Source organism: Rhopalosiphum maidis, chromosome 4, assembly GCF_003676215.2.
Source record: "Rhopalosiphum maidis isolate BTI-1 chromosome 4, ASM367621v3, whole genome shotgun sequence".
Taxonomy (NCBI): Eukaryota; Metazoa; Arthropoda; class Insecta; order Hemiptera; family Aphididae; genus Rhopalosiphum; species Rhopalosiphum maidis.
In genome coordinates, this window is record NC_040880.1 from 18,343,194 (window position 1) to 18,362,398 (window position 19,205).

The 19,205-nt window shown below is 26.6% G+C and overlaps 2 protein-coding genes and 1 pseudogene across 5 annotated transcripts in view; 2 read left to right on the top strand and 1 right to left on the bottom strand.

Annotated features, from left to right (window-relative positions):
- LOC113549890 (probable multidrug resistance-associated protein lethal(2)03659) overlaps positions 1-13,657 on the bottom strand; it is a 37,969-nt gene extending 24,312 nt beyond the window's left edge. For all 3 annotated transcript variants that reach the window (XM_026951398.1, XM_026951399.1, XM_026951400.1), the window contains exon 1: positions 12,962-13,657. The gene's annotated coding sequence lies outside the window, so the exon portion shown is untranslated. The remainder of the gene's footprint in view (positions 1-12,961) is intronic.
- Positions 10,810-11,817, top strand: LOC113548374 (annotated as a pseudogene).
- Positions 13,658-13,859: 202 nt separating the features above from the next.
- On the top strand, positions 13,860-17,095 carry LOC113549893 (WD repeat domain phosphoinositide-interacting protein 3). Of its 2 annotated transcripts, XM_026951404.1 has the most exons (8): positions 13,860-14,050; positions 14,162-14,390; positions 15,684-15,860; positions 15,931-16,113; positions 16,192-16,382; positions 16,453-16,538; positions 16,630-16,850; positions 16,906-17,095. In XM_026951404.1, the coding sequence occupies exons 2-8, from the start codon at positions 14,324-14,326 to the stop codon at positions 17,019-17,021; spliced, it is 1,041 nt and encodes a 346-aa protein (XP_026807205.1). In that variant the 5' UTR covers positions 13,860-14,050; positions 14,162-14,323; the 3' UTR covers positions 17,022-17,095. The 2 variants fall into 2 exon arrangements, with proteins under 2 accessions (XP_026807205.1, XP_026807204.1); XM_026951403.1 differs by having other exon boundaries at positions 13,860-14,390.
- The last annotated feature ends 2,110 nt before the right edge of the window (positions 17,096-19,205 follow it).

Genomic DNA, 19,205 nt, shown 5'->3' on the forward strand with positions numbered 1-19,205 from the left:
ATCTAATTTTAATATAATCTGCTATTGGTGATAAAATAACATGTGTGATGTACCTAAACTTTAAAAAAAAATACATCGAATCACTTTTATTCAAACATTACTGTATCTATGTATATAATTGATAAATTAAAATATATCTAATACTATAGAATTAGGTACCTAAATAAAAATTAAGATACCTAATATTAACTGTACTTATCTAAAAACAGTAGCTAAGCATATTAAGATTAATGAACGTTTCATTGTTTTATCTCCATAAATCACATTTTTGTGAATACAATTTTTGGAATATTGAATAATGAAAGTTAAATTATTATCAAGTGTTGAAGTGTATATAAAAAAAGTAATGTTTTAAAATTTTAGATAGTTGACGGGTTTTTTACTATATATTATAAATTATATTATATAGTACCTACGCCAAACCTATTTATGCTAATAACCAAACGTATTACGTGTACATCAATTTTGGTTTTTAGATTTATAAGATATATAGTAATAACTTATAAACATATCTAGAAACAATTAGTATAATAATTTTATTATATTATATAGTTTATATAAATCATAGGCATATTAATTATAAACTGCGCGTCCTCCATCATTCCCTACGATAAATTGTCAAAAGCTAACGTTGTTAGAAAGAGATAGTCAATACCTGAACATAAGGATAGGGCATAAAATGAATGCTATCTTTTTTTTTATGTTGTTATATATTTTGTAATAGAACTTCTTTCTCTTTCTCGATATTAACGGGTACACAGATAAGTTTTATAGTATCTTTTTCTAAAAGTCTACTTGGTTCCCGAGCCTCTTTCTCTGCCATCAATCAATTTCTTTATGGCCTATCGTATTTTTAAAACTAAAAACATTTCATAGTCGTAAATATCCCAACGCACTTGTTTTTCATCGTTATGTTTACATACGACACAGCACAGACTTCTGAAAGAAGAAGAAATCTGTGAGACGTTTGAATAATATATTATCACTATCTTGTGCGAACAATAGAGGCAGTTGTGATAATCGTGTTATCAACTATCATGATAATTTCAAAGCGATTACTTACATGATAGTTTCAAAATACTGATAAATTATAGTTTAATTATCCAATTTTAAAATAAAAAATCTATTTAATCCAACTGTTAAAAATGTGTTTAATCTCAATTATATTTATCAATGGTGATAGAATAGACTACTCTATTCTAAAATCAACAGTTTTATATTTCCATCTTGACTTTGATTGGAAGTTTTATAATGATGTGAGAATAGGATCAAAAGAAATCTAAAATTTTTTTAATTTGTTAAATACATTTAGCATAGTAATAAGTTTTTAAATCTAATTATTTTAATCGAGAAAACTAAATAGATTAGCGATATATATCTATTAAATAAGATCCTAAAATGTTCTTAATTAGTTGTACAAATATATTAAAATAATAATTAAATTTTGAATCTATTTTTCTTATCAGTTAATTTTAAAGTTGGTTATTTGTATCAGAAATGGTTAGAAATATAGACATATTATAAACGAGTAGAAAAAAGTATTATATTCATAAGCTTGTTGTACAACATACATTAAAATATCTTTTATTATTTATATTACGATATATTCTATACATTACTTTTTACGTTATCATTTATAAGTTTAAATTTCATGCAACGCGGAAATATTTATAGATAAGTTTTTTTTTAAAATAGGTGATAATAATGTATCATATTATATATTATGTTTTATAATTCATTAGATTATAAGAAAAAAATTTAAATTGTACGTAAAATAAAAAAAAAGTTAATTAATAATTTGAAAGTGTACTTAATGCGTATATGCTATATTATTATATATGATTCAACCGTATTAAACTTAGTTTAGTGGCAAGTGTTTAATAAACCTATACATATTCTTGTTTTTTTACTTAGTTATATAAAAACCTTGATAAACTTTTATAATATAAATGAAAGACCATGATTACTAATGCCATTGACATAAATGATGAAATGTATATCTAATGTCGATGAATGTATGGTACTTACCTACTTAAAATAAATATATAAAAATAATACTGTAGTAATAATTGTGTATATAATATATTAAATCTAAAGGAAATCGTAATAAAAGAATTTTTTTGTCTTTACTATATACCTTGCAATGGAAAAAACCCAGTAAGCAATATAATTCAATATCAATCCTAACAATTTTAGAAACAAGAATACTAATTATTTAGTAAGTTTGAGAATATTAAGATAAGAAATAACACATTCTATTGTTGTGAGGTAGTGACCTCTATAATAGTTAATGTACCTATCTACCAGTAAAACATTTTAATATATTTCATTCAAACAATAATAAAACATACAATAAATTACTCTATTTATTTACAGGAATGTGATTTAAAATCTAATAAATATAGATTTTATTCAGACAAAAAAAATTTAATTTTACTAATTATTATAATTTTTGATTAAAAACCTTTATTTTATATAATTTCAGTATTCAAATTATAAATAGTAAAACGATGTAAAATGACATTAAAATATAAAATACTTTACAACTGAAAATATTTTTTTCTTTTGTATATAATTTTATAATAAAGTAAATATTCAAAAAGTAGGTAACCATCCTAGTGTATAATATAAGTGTCGAATTTAACCAGTCATTGAGTAAAAGTTACTATAAAGTATAAGTTAAATTTGAATTGAATGATAAATTGCACATAAAAAACGATTCTATGCTAAGACAGTCTGTCAGCTTATATCGATAATGCTAGGTTGCATGAACAATCACCAAATATTAAATGAATCAATAGCGAGCTAATGGTCCCTTAATAAAAAAAAAATATGATTTAATACTCCACAGTTGATCCATTAAATTAATCAATTTTCATGATGCAACCCGGCATAAGTATATTTTACGAAATATTTATATGGCTAGTCATTTATTTCATTATTATTTATATTAATAGTTAATACGATAGGTTGAATTAATTTTTTACGAAAAAATTTAATTTAAAACGTTATTGCCTATATATCCAAAATATAAAAATATAATATGTTAAGTTTCTACAAAACCCACAAATATTTTTAAATTAAAACATTGCTCTGCCTATATAATCTAAAATACTATTGGTACCACTAACAATTGATACTAATGACCATTTATTAACCATATGACAGGCATTTGAAAAATACACGTCATCATAATTTCGTAACCACCCTGTACTCAAAATAATAATAGATTATACGTTATTAGTTATTACGTAAATAATTAAAACTCACGCTGTATAAAAGTTTATAATATTTCACCTAATATACACAAGAATAAGTCAAATAAAGTCACTTGCTAAATAATAATTGTAGACATTTTTTTTCATTTTTTTTATTTACATTACATTAAGGGCTAGTGTCCAAGGTAGATAAGTTTAGAAAGATAAGAACAGTAAAACAGACATACATTAAATATTACAATTAAGTATTAAAACACAAAGGCTTAAAGACTAGATATGTTCTTGTTTGCTATTCGCAACATTCGGTGGATAGGGCGATCTCGGACATAGTTTGTGATATATCGTGGGACGTAATAGGGAGAGATAGTCTGGATGATCTGCTTGGAACACTAAAATTCACAAAAGATATATTTAAAATATTATAATTTTTATTTAATTAAAAAAAAAAATACACATCAACTAGAGGAAACATTACTTTTCATTACCATAATGTTTAATTAGTTTAATAGCTAAGAATATATATAATATTCTACTAAATAATTGTGAAAATTCAGATAAAATAATTTCTTACAGCATTGTAGGGACGGAAAGATGAATAATCATTGGTTATCCTACTTAACTATTGTGAAGTATATAAAATAATAAATATAGATAAAAGAACCATTATATTAAATAATAATGAATTATAATGAATCAACTCCAATCAGTATAACTATACTAATTAGAGTACATAAATATATTTAATAACTAGGTAGGTAGTAAGTACCTACTAAGAAAATACTATAGTTTAGTTGCAGGATATACTGCAAAATTTCCTATACAAAGCAAATGTGTAATAGTCTCTTAAACACAAAATATTTTATGTATAAATATGTAATGAAATAAATATTGTCATAGTAACACTAACGCCACTCAGAATATACTAGAAAATATGTCCTACAAAGCAAATATGCAATTGTATCTTAAACACAAAATAAATACTTGATATAGTTTCATTTGAAAAATATTGTCATGGTAACACAACTCGGTGTTATAAGTTATAACAATAGTATTATCAAGGGAGAGAGAAGAGCCCACGGCCGGACATTTTTTAGGGAATTAAGGGTAACATTATAACTATCCATAATCGAAAACTATCACTATCTGTCAATCAAGATACATGAGCAATTCTTTTATTACAATATGAAGTTTATAATTTTTACTGTGCTAAAGTAAAATGGTCACTGCAGGATGTGGATATGGTTAACCGTGGTTAACATAGCAGTAACTTTGCGTCTACTATATCGTTTAAAAGCTAAAATTATCTATTTAATGTTATGAATTTATTATTTATTATTTCACATTTTAGTCATTTTTTTTTATTTTTTTTTTTTAGCAAAAAATTCAAACTTATATATACTTATTAGTTATTAGTAAACTGATTATTATTATGGATTAAAACCTAATAATTTTTATTTTTAATGTGGTTAATAATTTATATTTATTAATTATTAAGTTTATAGTTTTAGTAAATATTAGACTATTAGAGGCTAATATATAATATTATTTGTATTGTTTTTAAAATCTGATAGGCTATTAAACAATAAAATATATTAAAATAACTGACAAAAGAATAAAACCAAGTGATGCAGCTTCCAGTAAATTAGCCATAGAAAAAAAATTTAAATTTATATTAGTAGTAAAGCCATATTTTTATTGTACCTGCAACATTCAATATTACATTAAATCTTTATTTATTTACTTAAAATATGGTATTTAATTAAAAAATGGCATGATCCAATTAAGTTAAAGAGAAAAGTCGTATTTTCTTGATTCACCTAATGATAAAGAATGAAATAAAATAAAGTAAGTTTATTGTATATTTATCGATTTTTCCGGTTATTGGTTCACTGGCTATTTATATACTATCTACCTATCGATTCCAATAAGTCTTAAATTTATAAAATGCTAGAGTATAAATTCCGTTTTTATTTGACTAAATGTTTTAGTTAAATTTTAAACATGATATACAACAGATTTATTATGATGCGTAGAAAACAAAAAAAAATCAATAAAATTTACTTTTTACACTAACATCATGTTTCAATGTTTAAAAAACATTATAAAATAAAATACAGATAAATGCTAACATTTTATAAAGTAATTTAAAAATGTAGCACGAGTCAGAAAAAAAGATACACAGACCACCAGTTGCCATCCTTGATATAAATAATAGGTTCAATTTAATTCAAAAATAATGCCTAAGCAATTCAAAATAATGACTTGCATAATACAGTTTATTATTTCAAATATTTAAATCATATTAAATTTAAGACTCGATGGAATCAATAGCTGGCAAAATCGTGGATGGATATTATGAACAGTTGCCAATGGAGTTAATACAAAATCGATATACTTATTACGATTATTACCTATACGCGTGATAAAGAATTGCATTATAATAAGAACGCATTGGTTGATTATTCAAGAAATTATAACTTAGATACATTTTCTACATTCCAAAGCTAAAGAAACAGTGACGTCTATTTATTAATCATTAAAATAGTTATTAAATAAAAGTTTATATGTACTTATAGAGTTACTTCGCAGTTAACATGACTTTCACTTTACTTATTTTTTTCTTATTTAATTTCAGAATTTTTGAAAGAATTGGATCTAGAATTGTAAATCAATAAAATAAATTAAATCTTTTTAGTATAAAGTTACACTATTTTCTTTGAACACACTTTAACCAGTAACCACCTTCCTACTATATTCATATACTCATGCTATATGCAATATGCATCTGTATATATAAGGTTCTCATCAGCAATTATTATAAACTAAAAAAAATGATACATGGTATATTAAGATGACAATAAAATTGTACTTATAGATCTTATAATAAAGTACTTATATAATAATTTTTCAAGATCGTTAATATTAGTGTGACGGAAACAAACATGTTATAGAAACTCGCTGTACCTACCAATATTGTAAACACTAAACAGATATACAAATACATTTAAAAACATTAAGTTATTTATTTATTATATATAATTTTGACGCAAACCATATAATTTACACAGTAGTTAATGTTATTTAATTTGTCATAATTATTTATTCTTCCATAATAATTTTACTAAAAATAAATAGACTATGCGACTTATATTAAAATTGCATGTGAATAAATTCACAATTATAATTCATTAAATTAAAATTAATTATATAAATATTAGTCAATGCCAATTGTACGTTGAAAAAAAAATTATATATAGTCATATATTTCGGGAATACAGAAACTTATTTAACGAATAATATCCAATTATAACGTAAATTATCTATCTAGAGCAGTGGTCGGCAACATTTTTGTACTCTGAGGGCCGCATTCAAAGATTTAAAAAGTTTAATGGGACATGTCGGACAAAAACGTTAGTATTTTTTTAAAATTTTTTTTATAAAAAAATGTTATAATTGACTTATATATAAATTAAAGAATAATAAAATTACAACTATTTGAATACTTGATGAATACATTTAATGTGATTTATGCTAATGGATATTATTCACTATTTTTTTTTAATTTTCACAGCAAAATTATTTACGCGCGCATTAAGCAGATGGCTGTGAGACGTAATCGGTCGGGTTTTTAATTTTTAAATGTGAGAAAAAACCTATTCGTATACATATATAGAACCAAACATACAATAATATTTTGCAACTACATTTTTTTAGTTTTAAAAGTTATGGAATAAGTTAAGTAAAGGCTATTGTTTGAATGCGTTTTTGAGAACATTTTGGAACTTGAAATCTATTATTTTCATTAGAAGCTCAACAAGATCATCGTCAATATCAATATTAAATGGATTGACGAGTTATATTGCAAACACTGTGAACATTATTTAAAATCTTGAAATAATTTAACAAATTTTGATAATTCAAAAAGATTTTCACAAGTAAAAAAAATGTTTTTAATTTATTTTTTTCAAGATAAGACCTTGTAAACTCTCAACATTACTTCAAAAGATTTAGTATGAGACCACATACCAGGAATAAGTTAATTTTTACCTTTTTGTTTTGTATCAGCAGTCTAAGAATCATTTTAAGCCCTAAAATTGTTTATCAATGTACAATCGGGACAAAAGGTCAGGCTAGGGCGCAACTAGACAACACCTAAAATATTGAGTATTGAAAATCTCTTAATACATAACAGATACTTCAATACTTGGTAAGGAACTCGGTAAACAATGCTGCATAGATACTGTGTTATTATTTCTTAATGAACAATCGATGAACAATAGTTAATTTTTCTATAGGTGATATACCTACCATTACACAAAAGGAATAATGATAGGTAGATTAAATTTTTAAGTTTACTCATGAAGTATGCATAATGCAACTAGCTCAACTATTAGTATCGACGGGCGCACGAATGCCACAATATAAGCAATAACTATAGAATGTCAAACTAATATAGAACAATTTTTCATTAATATTTAAAGTAAAAATCAGATAATACATACACACTTTTACTGTTAACTTTAGAATTCCTACACAACATAATACGTTATTGAATATCTATAGATACTAATATGTACCTACTATAAATTATAGCGTAGCACTTATTACATGAAGTCCTGTTGTTACAAAACGTGACAACTATATTCAAACAAACTACAACAAACGTACAAAAATACCAAAAAAAAAAAATCGATTTTACGCATAGGTAACATATTATTCAACAAATTAAACCTTCCAAACGCCGTAGTCTTGTTAAAATCAGTGAAATTTATTATTTTTTTTTTTTATGTGTAATAACTATACTTTGTTAATAATTATAATAACTAAACGAGATAGAACGTGTTCCAAATACAAGTTTATATCGAACAAATAATACCTTATGGACTTACGGCACACCGCGCAAGTATGTAACAGTAAACAAACGCATATTGTAATAATATTTCAAAATTTGTAACATATATATTTCGTATACTATTGTATATCATATGTATGGTAAATGACCATTGATCATCACTCACCATTATCAATAATATTATAAACTATTTGAAATACTTAAATAGAAAAATTATTTTACAAATTATTTTTAAAATACAATTCAATTTGAAAATCTACATTATACCTACCTATAATATCAAACGATTAATAATTTTGCGTCTCTATATCATTTTTATATTTTTTTAAATTTTAACAAAATATCTAAAATTCATTCAATTTTAAAAAGCGAGTACATTGGAAATATTAAAGTGTTTTTTCGTAGGTCTTGAAATAATAAGATAGAAAAGTGAAAAAAAATAACGAAATTACCAGTATATTATCATATATACGTTCAATTTTTTAAGATACGAAAGAATAATAATTGAGTTATTCTTTATTGTACCCAAAATAATTATCATAGACATAGACATAAAAACAATAAGAACAATTTTATAATCATTATTGCAAGACTATCGCAAAAGAATCAAAAATATGATTATTCGCCGCACTGCGTGTACATAAATCTCATCCCAACATTATATCTAAACTTATATTGTACATTCGGGTAATATAATATTTTTGATAGAGTTTGAAAATTTGTGATACATGATTGCGGCCAAGTTAAGATCTCTATTTAATCCCAAATATAATTATTTCGATAGCACCCGACACATAATATTGGTTACTAAAATATACATAACATATCTACATTTGAATAAAACGTATAATATAAATAAAAATTTCATAAAAATAAATGTAATATAATTTATTTTTTTTACAATATAAATTTTTAGTTACGAAAATTATTATTAATATAATCATAAATCATAATAAAATATTAATATTAGTACTTGAATTTAAAAATATATTTTTTATTAAAAAAATCAATAAGATATTTAAATACCTTACGTGAGCCCCTCACTTAAAATCTAAAACATTCAATTTAAATTACTTACGAATTACGATTACCGAAAACATTTTTCTTTAATAATAAATATACATAGGGCTGTAAGCATGACAATTTTTTTTTTTTGTACAGGAGTTATAGGTATACGAATAGGTATAGGCATATGCCGTAGTCAGGTATCCAACTTGTTTTTCCAACTATGTAATAATAGTATTAAAATACATATTTAATTTTTAACTTATATTAAATAATATAGTATATAAAAGGTATTATGTAGGTATGTAATGCAAGAATGCAAATTGTATTTAACAATTCGTGTATCTAATAAAGATTTAATTAATTCGAAATTCTAATTTTTTTTTTTTAATTTATAACAAATTGTTTAAGTAATAAAATATATTAAATAATTAGTATATTTATTGTATGAGTAGGTCAGTAAGTTTTTTGTGTATAATTGTGTAACTAACAAATGGTCAACTGTCTATTATTCAAAAAATATAAATAATACGACATCTATATGAAAAAAAAAAATTGCAAAATGTTCATGAAAATGTATAGCTCTAACACGCAAATTAATAATAAATTTCACATTTATAAATCCCTTATTAAACCCATCTGAAATTATAGGCATTTAACTATGGGATAATGCAATAAAATCTAACATCGGTAGAATTCAAACCTTTCAAAATATAGCACTAAAACATGCCCCGCACCTATGTCTCTTATCACACAATTCATTTCAAAGCAATTTGACTTCACAAACATTTCTACAACGATCTATTATCCCCCTATAATTTTTAAGAAATCTTGCAGTTGCTACAATTCTCGATAATTCTCCCAGACATCTAAAAAGTAAATTATGTTATGACCTGCTAGATATATGATCACCTGTTTCCACCTCTAATCCTCTAAATAAAAGGAAACATAGTCAAATAAGTAAAATTCATTAGAAGTACAATTAAAATAAATATATACATAGGTACTTACCTCCTACCTATTAAAATTAATAAAAAAAATGTAGGTAATGTTACAAACTGGTTTTTTAACTCTCAAAATTTGAATGTTTTTTGTTTACAATCTTGCAGTTAATCGTCTTTCTTATCTTTGATGTAGTAGAAAACTTCATTCGCGACAAATATTTTTAGCCCATCGTCCATGCATAGATTAAATATACGTATTATATTTATATATTAGTATAATTAATTTATGGCCCACGTGAACGCATTATATCCTATTTACATTAAAATACGTAATATGTAATAACGTGCTTATTTAGTTTTAATCACCACTGAAAATAGTTTTTCATAATCACTTTACACGGGCTTACAATCAGATTATAAAAAAAATAGCTATCTTTAAAGAGGTCAGGCTATCTTGTCGTATGCGCTGCTCTACCGTAGATCGCGGTCTACCTGCAATTACGGCACGCTTGTCGTATACGCTCTACTACCCAATTTATCTTTACTATCTTGACTTAATGCTAATAATGATTAGTACTCTCTTTTACTGCATGATATAATTTTTGATCGTGTACTTAGTCATTGGCCGACAGTTCTTGGGTTTACACGGTTTTTATTTTTACTTTTCAATATGCTTGCAAAAGAATTTTATACTATAATTCAAAACGAAGAATCGGCTACTAATTTTTTAATTTCTAAAAAACTTTTAGTAAATGTATAAAATGTATTGTGCGATATATGTAGTAGTGAAATGAAGTATTACATAAAAAAATAACGCGGAAAAGAAAGGAAATTGTTGAGGTGTAAAAGGAAAGGGTATCAAACCACTCAAAGTATAAGGTAAGGTACTATTTAATATTTCATATGTTTAATATTAATTACTTATATATTTAGAAAGAACAATAGTTTTTGAACATACTTGGATAAAAATGGGCGTAATAATAGTGGATTAAACATTGGAGCACAACTAGAATTAGTTTATTATTGGTGTCAAGATTTAAACCAATCCATAATTATAACTTTAATCGGTAAATCAGCTCATACAGTGTGTGACTAGATGAACTTGTGTCGTGATGTACCCGTCAGAATATTTGAAAACCGCAATAAATTAGGAGGATCCGGAATAGTTATCCAAGTAGACAATGTTTGTTACGAAGATCAAGAAAAAATAATAAAGAACGACTTCGACTTGGAGATTTACCATCCGAAAATCTTAACATCGATGATGACTAGGAAAATGTTGATCCTCTAGAAAATGGAGCAAGAAATTATGGAAGACGGCTTGATGGACCATGGGTATTCGGTTTGCGTGATAATAACGAAGGAAGATATTTTGTAGTCCAAAAAAGAGACAAGGTTACATTACACAATAATATATACAAAGAGAGGTCATTGCTGGGTCTACAATACATTCCGATGGCTGGTCAGGTTATAATGGACTTTCGGATCTCGGGTAGTCACAATATTGTAAATCATAGCGAACATTTTGTAGATCCAATATCAAAAGCACAGACCCAAAGAATAGAGAGTTTGTGGCGCCCATTGAGGCTAAAAATTGTAAAAAATATGTGTGGTACAACTCCAGAATTACTTCCAAGGTGTAATATAATTATATATAATAATATAATAAATTATATAAATAAATAAAATAAATAATAACTATTACAGGTATCTCATTGAAACGTCGGGCAAAACCTCGTAAAATAGATCCCCATCAGTAGATTATCAACTGGAAACGGACAACTTGTTGACAGAAAAGAACGGGGTAGTATGCTTCAACATTTACAGGTTCATGTTGAACCAGTAAGTTGGCACGGAAGTGGATTTTAAAGAATTTTGATCGTATATTATATTATTTCCCTTATTATTTAATATTTCATACAACAAAACATATTCATGACTCTGGCGTGTGACACCTTATTGCCGATGGGACAATCGGAACAACTAAAGGGTGGGTGGGGTTTGTCAGTCGTTTTCGAGGGCGTTTCGTGCTGAAGCTATGTTTAAAAACGTTCGTGGCTCGAGTTCAAAAACAGTTTTCCCCTCCACCACATATTTCTATCATTATTATTATTATCATCATCATCGTCATTTTATTAATATCACAACTAACCTGCAGCTACCGTATACACAATAAAAATATGCTGCATGGCAGTGCCAAAACGAAAAGCCAAAATCGCACCCGGACCTTGACAATAGTAAAAACACGAGCGAGTCATGCGTACAAATGGACAATACAAAACGTTTTATAGATACGGTATGCGTAATATAATAGTAATATAACACACCATAACATAACGTACCTGTAATATTCTAATATAAGATATTTTATTGTGTCTACCATATCATTATGCCATGCCTACAATTACTTATATCACTTGAAGGGACGTACCGGGTATGAATCAAGGATTGAGGATTGTGAGAGTTTGATCTTTACCAACCATCAATAAATATATTTTTACTCCATTTTTTTATTCAAATCATTGATAATAGTAATAGATATTTGAGATGCCAACTAAATAAAATATTTCTATTTCTATTATGGAACCCTAGTTGTAGGTACTCGTATAGTATTCTGGGTACTGTGATATGAAATAAACAAATATGAATAGAGTGCCTACTTACCGGCTATACCACCAGCAATTTTATCAAGTCAGCGTTTTATGCAAATACCGTAATAAATTAAAATTCCCAAAGACAAAGCACGGCCGTCGTGTAATAGCTACCTACTTATTGTCGTGCGTAATATAAATGGATAGGTGAGTTACCTACTATTTAACTAGCTAATTACGATAATTATATTTATCACAATAGTAACAATTAACAAAGGCATAACTATTATTATGACATTATACTATCGTAACTTATTCCATAATAATTGCATAATATATAATAATACAAACCTCCTGCGGGATAAAATCGCTTTGACAGTAACAATGACGGATCCGGTGTTGACTTCAATGCAGATGGATGTGTAGCCGGATGATTGGTGGTCTATAATAGCCCGCGGGGACCTATTTCCGATTTCGTAACCGATGACAAGCAAGCGGCAGCCAATAGCATATGTTGATGGGTCAATAACTCGACGGCAGTGAGTGACGTTCGGACGACGGGTGACGGGAAATCATCGCAAAGACATGTCAATAATAATATTATCGTTAAATATTGTGTTATTAATAATAAATATTGCGTTTCGTATGCGAATCAGCTACAGCATAGGCACTGGATTGTCGAGAAACAATTTTCAAAAAAACAACCGTTACGGACTTACGGAAAAACCAATGAACAATTTATATTATATAGACTACCAAGATACAAGGGCCGGTGCAACGGGCGCGCGGACAGACTGACGGACGACTGCACAAACGAGAGACTAGCGAACACAATCAACAACGCTACAGCACTGACTGACTGGTGATCGGCACACTCGGCACAGGCCCACTGTGAGTACTGACTGGCGGCAACTCGCAAGCCGGCGAATCAGACCGGCGGCGGCAATCACCGGCAGTTTGGAAATAATAATAATAATATCGATGGCGTGCGTGTAACACAAAAGGGGAAAAAACTACTAAATTGCGGACTTGTCAGAGATAATAGAACGGGCGAAAACAAGTCGAGAACAGACCAAAGCTGCGACTACGATTTTATATCACTGGTGGTCGCATGTTCAGCAGCTGATGTTGCGGCGCTACCAACTCACGACAGTTGATAACGGTCCAGAGATAAGCGACGTGTGAGAAATCAGAATATAATGACATTATATGTATATATATATATATATATTTTATTATCTTTTATGACGTTCCGATTATTTATAATTTTATTTATCCCCGATTGCCGTCGTCGACTTCGAGACAAGTTGCTTTCGTTGTTGTTTGTTGTTATTGTTTTTGATCACGAATTATAATATTATTTTAAAGTCTTTTCCACTTCATTTCTTCCGCCACTTTCGAACTCACGAATTCTGCCGCCACGATTCCATTCTGAAATACGTATTTATTTTTTTTTTTTCGTTATTTTCGTAGAACATTTCCGTATCTGCTGACGGTATGTTATTTATGTGGTAATGTTGTTTCACTACAAAGGAAACTTTAAATGCTTAGGTAGTTGAATTGTTTTTATCATGCGCCCAAGGTGTTTCACGCTGCCAATAGGTCGCCGATGCGATTAACAAGCTGGTTTGAAAACGAATTTTACCTGTTCACGGTTTGTCGCATGGATATCTGTTGAAAAAAATATATTCGCCAGTTGACCTAGTTGAAATAATGAACATCGGCAGAAGTAATCCACATGGCAACCGTCTATTATTCGCTGGCTTCAATCAAGATCAAGGTAATTGATTTGTTTTTTCTTCCGATTAGACGAATTAAAATACCTAAACATCCAGTATGTTCCATTAATTTATTTGAATTCTACCTAATGTTCTTAAAAATTACTTGTTATTAATTATTTTTTTCGACATTATTTTTATATACTGTTTTTCACAGTCATATTAATGTCAATTTCGATATTGTTTTTGAAAAATCTTAAAGAACTTGAGTAACCAGATTCAATCATTTTTAAGTTTATTCCCATTTATATGACTTGATAGTCATGTCTAAAATCTGGCTTTTATTGCAAATCATTTGAACCTCAAAGTAGTTTTTGTATTATAAAATATCAAAAGCAAAGGCATTTAGCGTATAATGGCATAATTTGTATGCATTTTTTGAAACAAAGACCAAAATAAATGTTTTCCACACTAGTTTTATTATACTTGCCCAAGTTAACCCCTAAAATGTTTAAATATTATGATTTTTAAATCAGGTCTACTGAATAATATTTATTAATGATATCTTAAAACCTAATTTTTAATAATATGTTAGTCACAACAACCCAGATGTGGCACACACACACACAAAAAGGTAGTTTTGAAATTTAAAATCCAATTTGTGTTATCTAGTCCAGGTGATTACCCAGAAGCAGGATCAGACACCTGCCCAAAAGTTCCAAAACACACACCAATTTAATAATAAATTATATCTTAATATAATAATAAAATATGTTTAAATCTTTTAACTAGATACTTAAACCCGTAATAAGTATTACTAAATTTATTTAACTTTTTTAAAAATGAAAAAAAAATTTATATTTTTTATTATTTTTGTTTCAGTTTATTATGTGGCATACTTCATACACATATCTAATTATTTTGGTCATAGTGTTGCTGTTGTATTAATTAACTTTTCTTTCTTTATTTGTATTAGATATGGCATGCATAGACCTGACTTTAATTTAGATTGTACCTACACTCTTTTTAGGCCCTTCTCATTACCTATTCAGCCTATTTTTAAAATTCAAGTAAATTATTATTATTGTTTAGATATTAATAATTTATATTCTTTTTAATTTTGTGTATTACATATAATAATAATAACAATTAATTATGATTTATCAGTTAAAAAAAAAAAACATTCCATTTAATAATAACAAGGTTATACTACAGGCCCCTGTCTGAAGGGCTTAACTTTTAAGGCACTAATTGAATAATGTCAGAAAGTACCTCAGCCCCTCTGCATAGCCAATGAATACATGCATTTATTTTATTAAAAAATCTAAGCCTAATTAATTATTATTTGTTTTCAGGATGTTTCGCCTGTGGTATGGATAAAGGCTTTAGAGTGTACAACTGTGACCCTTTAAAAGAAAAAGTACGCCAAGACTTCCCAGATGGCGGCCTTGCCTTTGTAGAAATGTTATTTCGTTGTAACTATTTAGCTATGGTTGGTGGAGGCACATCACCAAAATATCCCACAAACAGAGGTACGACCTCAGTTGAACACAAAAATTAAATCCATCAGCGTTTTCATTTGTGAGGTTGTTTTGCCCACAGTTGTTATCTGGGATGATCTGAAAAAAGATTCTGTGATTACTTTGGAGTTCAACACGCATGTGCTATGTGTGCGGCTAAGAAGAGATCGAATAGTTGTTGTGCTTGAAGGTGTTATCAAAGTATACACGTTCACGCAGACTCCACAGCAGCTACATGTGTTTGAAACTCATGCCAATCCAAAAGGTAATTAATAGTATCATTAAACTATCTCTTCATTATCATCAAAAATGAATTGTCAAATTAAATATTTGTATTTTTTAGGTTTGTGTATGTTATGCCCCAATAGCAACAATTCATTATTAGCATTCCCTGGAAGAAAAATGGGACATGTTCAATTGGTAGATTTAGCAGATACAGATAAACCTCCTCTGGATATTGCTGCACATGAAACGCTTTTAGGGTGTATAGCTCTTAATTTACAGGGTACAAGACTGGCAACTGCTTCTGAAAGAGTACTTTTTTATTAAAAAAAAATAAAATTTGTCAGTAAAACTAATGAAAACAATTAAAAACTTTTTTTAGGGGACTCTAATAAGAGTATTTGATACAAAGTCTGGAAATATGTTATATGAATTTCGAAGAGGAACTAATACAGCTCAAATTTATTGGTAATTTATTTTTTTGATTTCACAAAATTTAAAATTTAAATTTTATTTTTTATTGTATTTGTTTATTCATTTATTTACAACATTATTTTAGTATTAACTTCAACGCGGATTCAACTATGATGTGTGTGGCTAGTGATCATGGAACCATTCATATATTTGCATTAGAAGACCAAAGTTTAAATAAACAATCAAGTTTAGCTTCTAATTTTTTACCAAAATACTTTAGTTCTAGTTGGAGCTTTTGCAAATTTCAAGTGCCTAATGGACCACAGTGTGTTTGCGCATTCGGATCAGAAAATAATTGCATCATAGGTAATAATTTAAATTTAAAATTTTTAAGCATATTTTAATTTTTAAACTGTTCAAGTAATTTGTGCTGACGGAAATTACTACAAGTTTGTTTTCAATCAAAAGGGTGAATGCTGGAGAGATATTTGTGCTCAATTTCTAGAAATAACCAATGATAATAATATTATTAGTTGATGTTAATTTTTGTTTTGATCGTTTTATTTTATTCAACTATTTTTACATATTCCATATCATTTTATTTAAAAAGTATTATTTTATTTAAATTGATAGTTAATTTTGTTTTAAAAAATTATTATAAATATAACCAATTAAAATTTATTTTTGTTATTCTTAATATAATGTATTTATTATAAATGTTGGATCATTATATATTTCTATATATCTTAATGTATAATGAAAAGGAAAAAATAAAAGACATTTTCACCATCATTATAAATTTTTGTATTTCCGTCATTTTACGAATTGTGCGAGGTTAAGGTGAACATGTTTCTCATTATACATGAAGTAAAGAATATACTAATAATTAATTTATTGACAAATGTTTATAAGTTATATATTAGAATAATAAACTCTTATAAACAGTATTCCTATTTTGGATTTATATAAACAGGTTTGACAACAATAAAAATTGTATCAATAGAAAGGACATAATTGTCATTAGCGTGAACTGTTGTGGTTAAAAACATTCAACTGTATATCTGAACTAGAAGGACAATTTGATATCTTGTTGCTATCTTTAGTAAAGTTTTATGTTAATGTTAATAAATTATCTGGATTATAATAATATGTGTATTACTTAATGCTACTAACCTTTTAAAATATAACAGTGTTTAAAAAGTAAAATCAAGTTTTTTTCTTGTGAAACTGTGGAAGTGACCTTTGTAAGCTATAATGAGCTCATAACATTTATTTAATAAATACAGAAACTGCATAAAACAACACTCATATATAATTATAAATCAAAACCATAGCTATTAAGTAATGATTATGTGGGCCAATATTTATCTAGATTATTTACCCATAGATAAAAAAATAATAATTTTACAAATTACAATTCATAAATTGTTATTATAATAGTATAATATTATTAATCATATTATAAATAAATATAAATCCTTTTGCTTTGTATGTAATTGAATTAACAAGTACATAATATACAATGCTAAAAAATAAAAATGTATGTTTAACTTAAGAGATAGAAAAGTTATATAAGTCAATACCATTGATTTTAGAATATATTGTTTTATAATTGATTCCAAAACTAAGACATAATGACACAATAAAATCTCTTGGATAATAAATAAAGTTTGAGAGTTTTTACACTAAAATAATTTAGAATATGCAGTAATGCACTTAAATGATAAGCTAGTTAATATTAATAGTTATTAAAAATGCCTTAATATTCATCAAATATGCTTATCGTAAATATAATAAATCAAACTATGTAGTATGTACCTATTTAAATTCACCATCTCATTAAACAAATTTGTATTTAGAATATCCATCATCCAATAATAAAAAAAAAAACATGGAAATTATAATAAATCACAAATCTGTTATAAAGCAAAATAATTGAATATTTTTATGAAGTTTTAATCTTTTTTAATCAGATTTAGTTTCTATACATGCATATGTGAAAGAAAATGAATCCATTCACTGAGTAATAAATCTAATTTTTGAAACCTAAAAATATTTCATTCCATAGTCAACTAACAAGGTAACACTAGTTATGTAGAAAGCTTTATAATAAATGTTTGTATTTTATTCTCACTAATTATTATTGTATAAACATTATTATTAGTAATGTTGTAACTTATTATTTTGTAAAACCATTATTTAAAACAAGTATTATTCTCTGGCAGTTGGTAATACAAGTTTAAATAAATTCTCCAGTAAGACAATATCTAGATACTTTAGAGTTTGAAAAGTATTTAAATTACTCAAAAATACAAAATTGCTCAAGTATTTGATTATATATTATAGTATTATATTATTTTATTATTATTATTATTATTATTCCTGTATACTGAAATTGCTAAGTTCTATTATTGACATGTTAGTTTATTAACTTTTTGCAGTATGTATAGAAAATAAAATAAAATATTGGAGAAATATAAGGTTTAAGACATTTATAATTTTTTTACTTATTTTTCCTATAAAATTGACGATTACTCAATGTATGATATAATTAATCAACTAGAGTAAAATCTATTATTGCTCAAGAATTTTATTTAAGTTTAATATTCACCAAACTTAACTATACTCCTTAATGTTGGAATACTTCTAACACTCTTAAATATAGTTCTATAAGATATTTTTAATATATAATTGAAGTAAATAAATAGTAAAATATTTAAA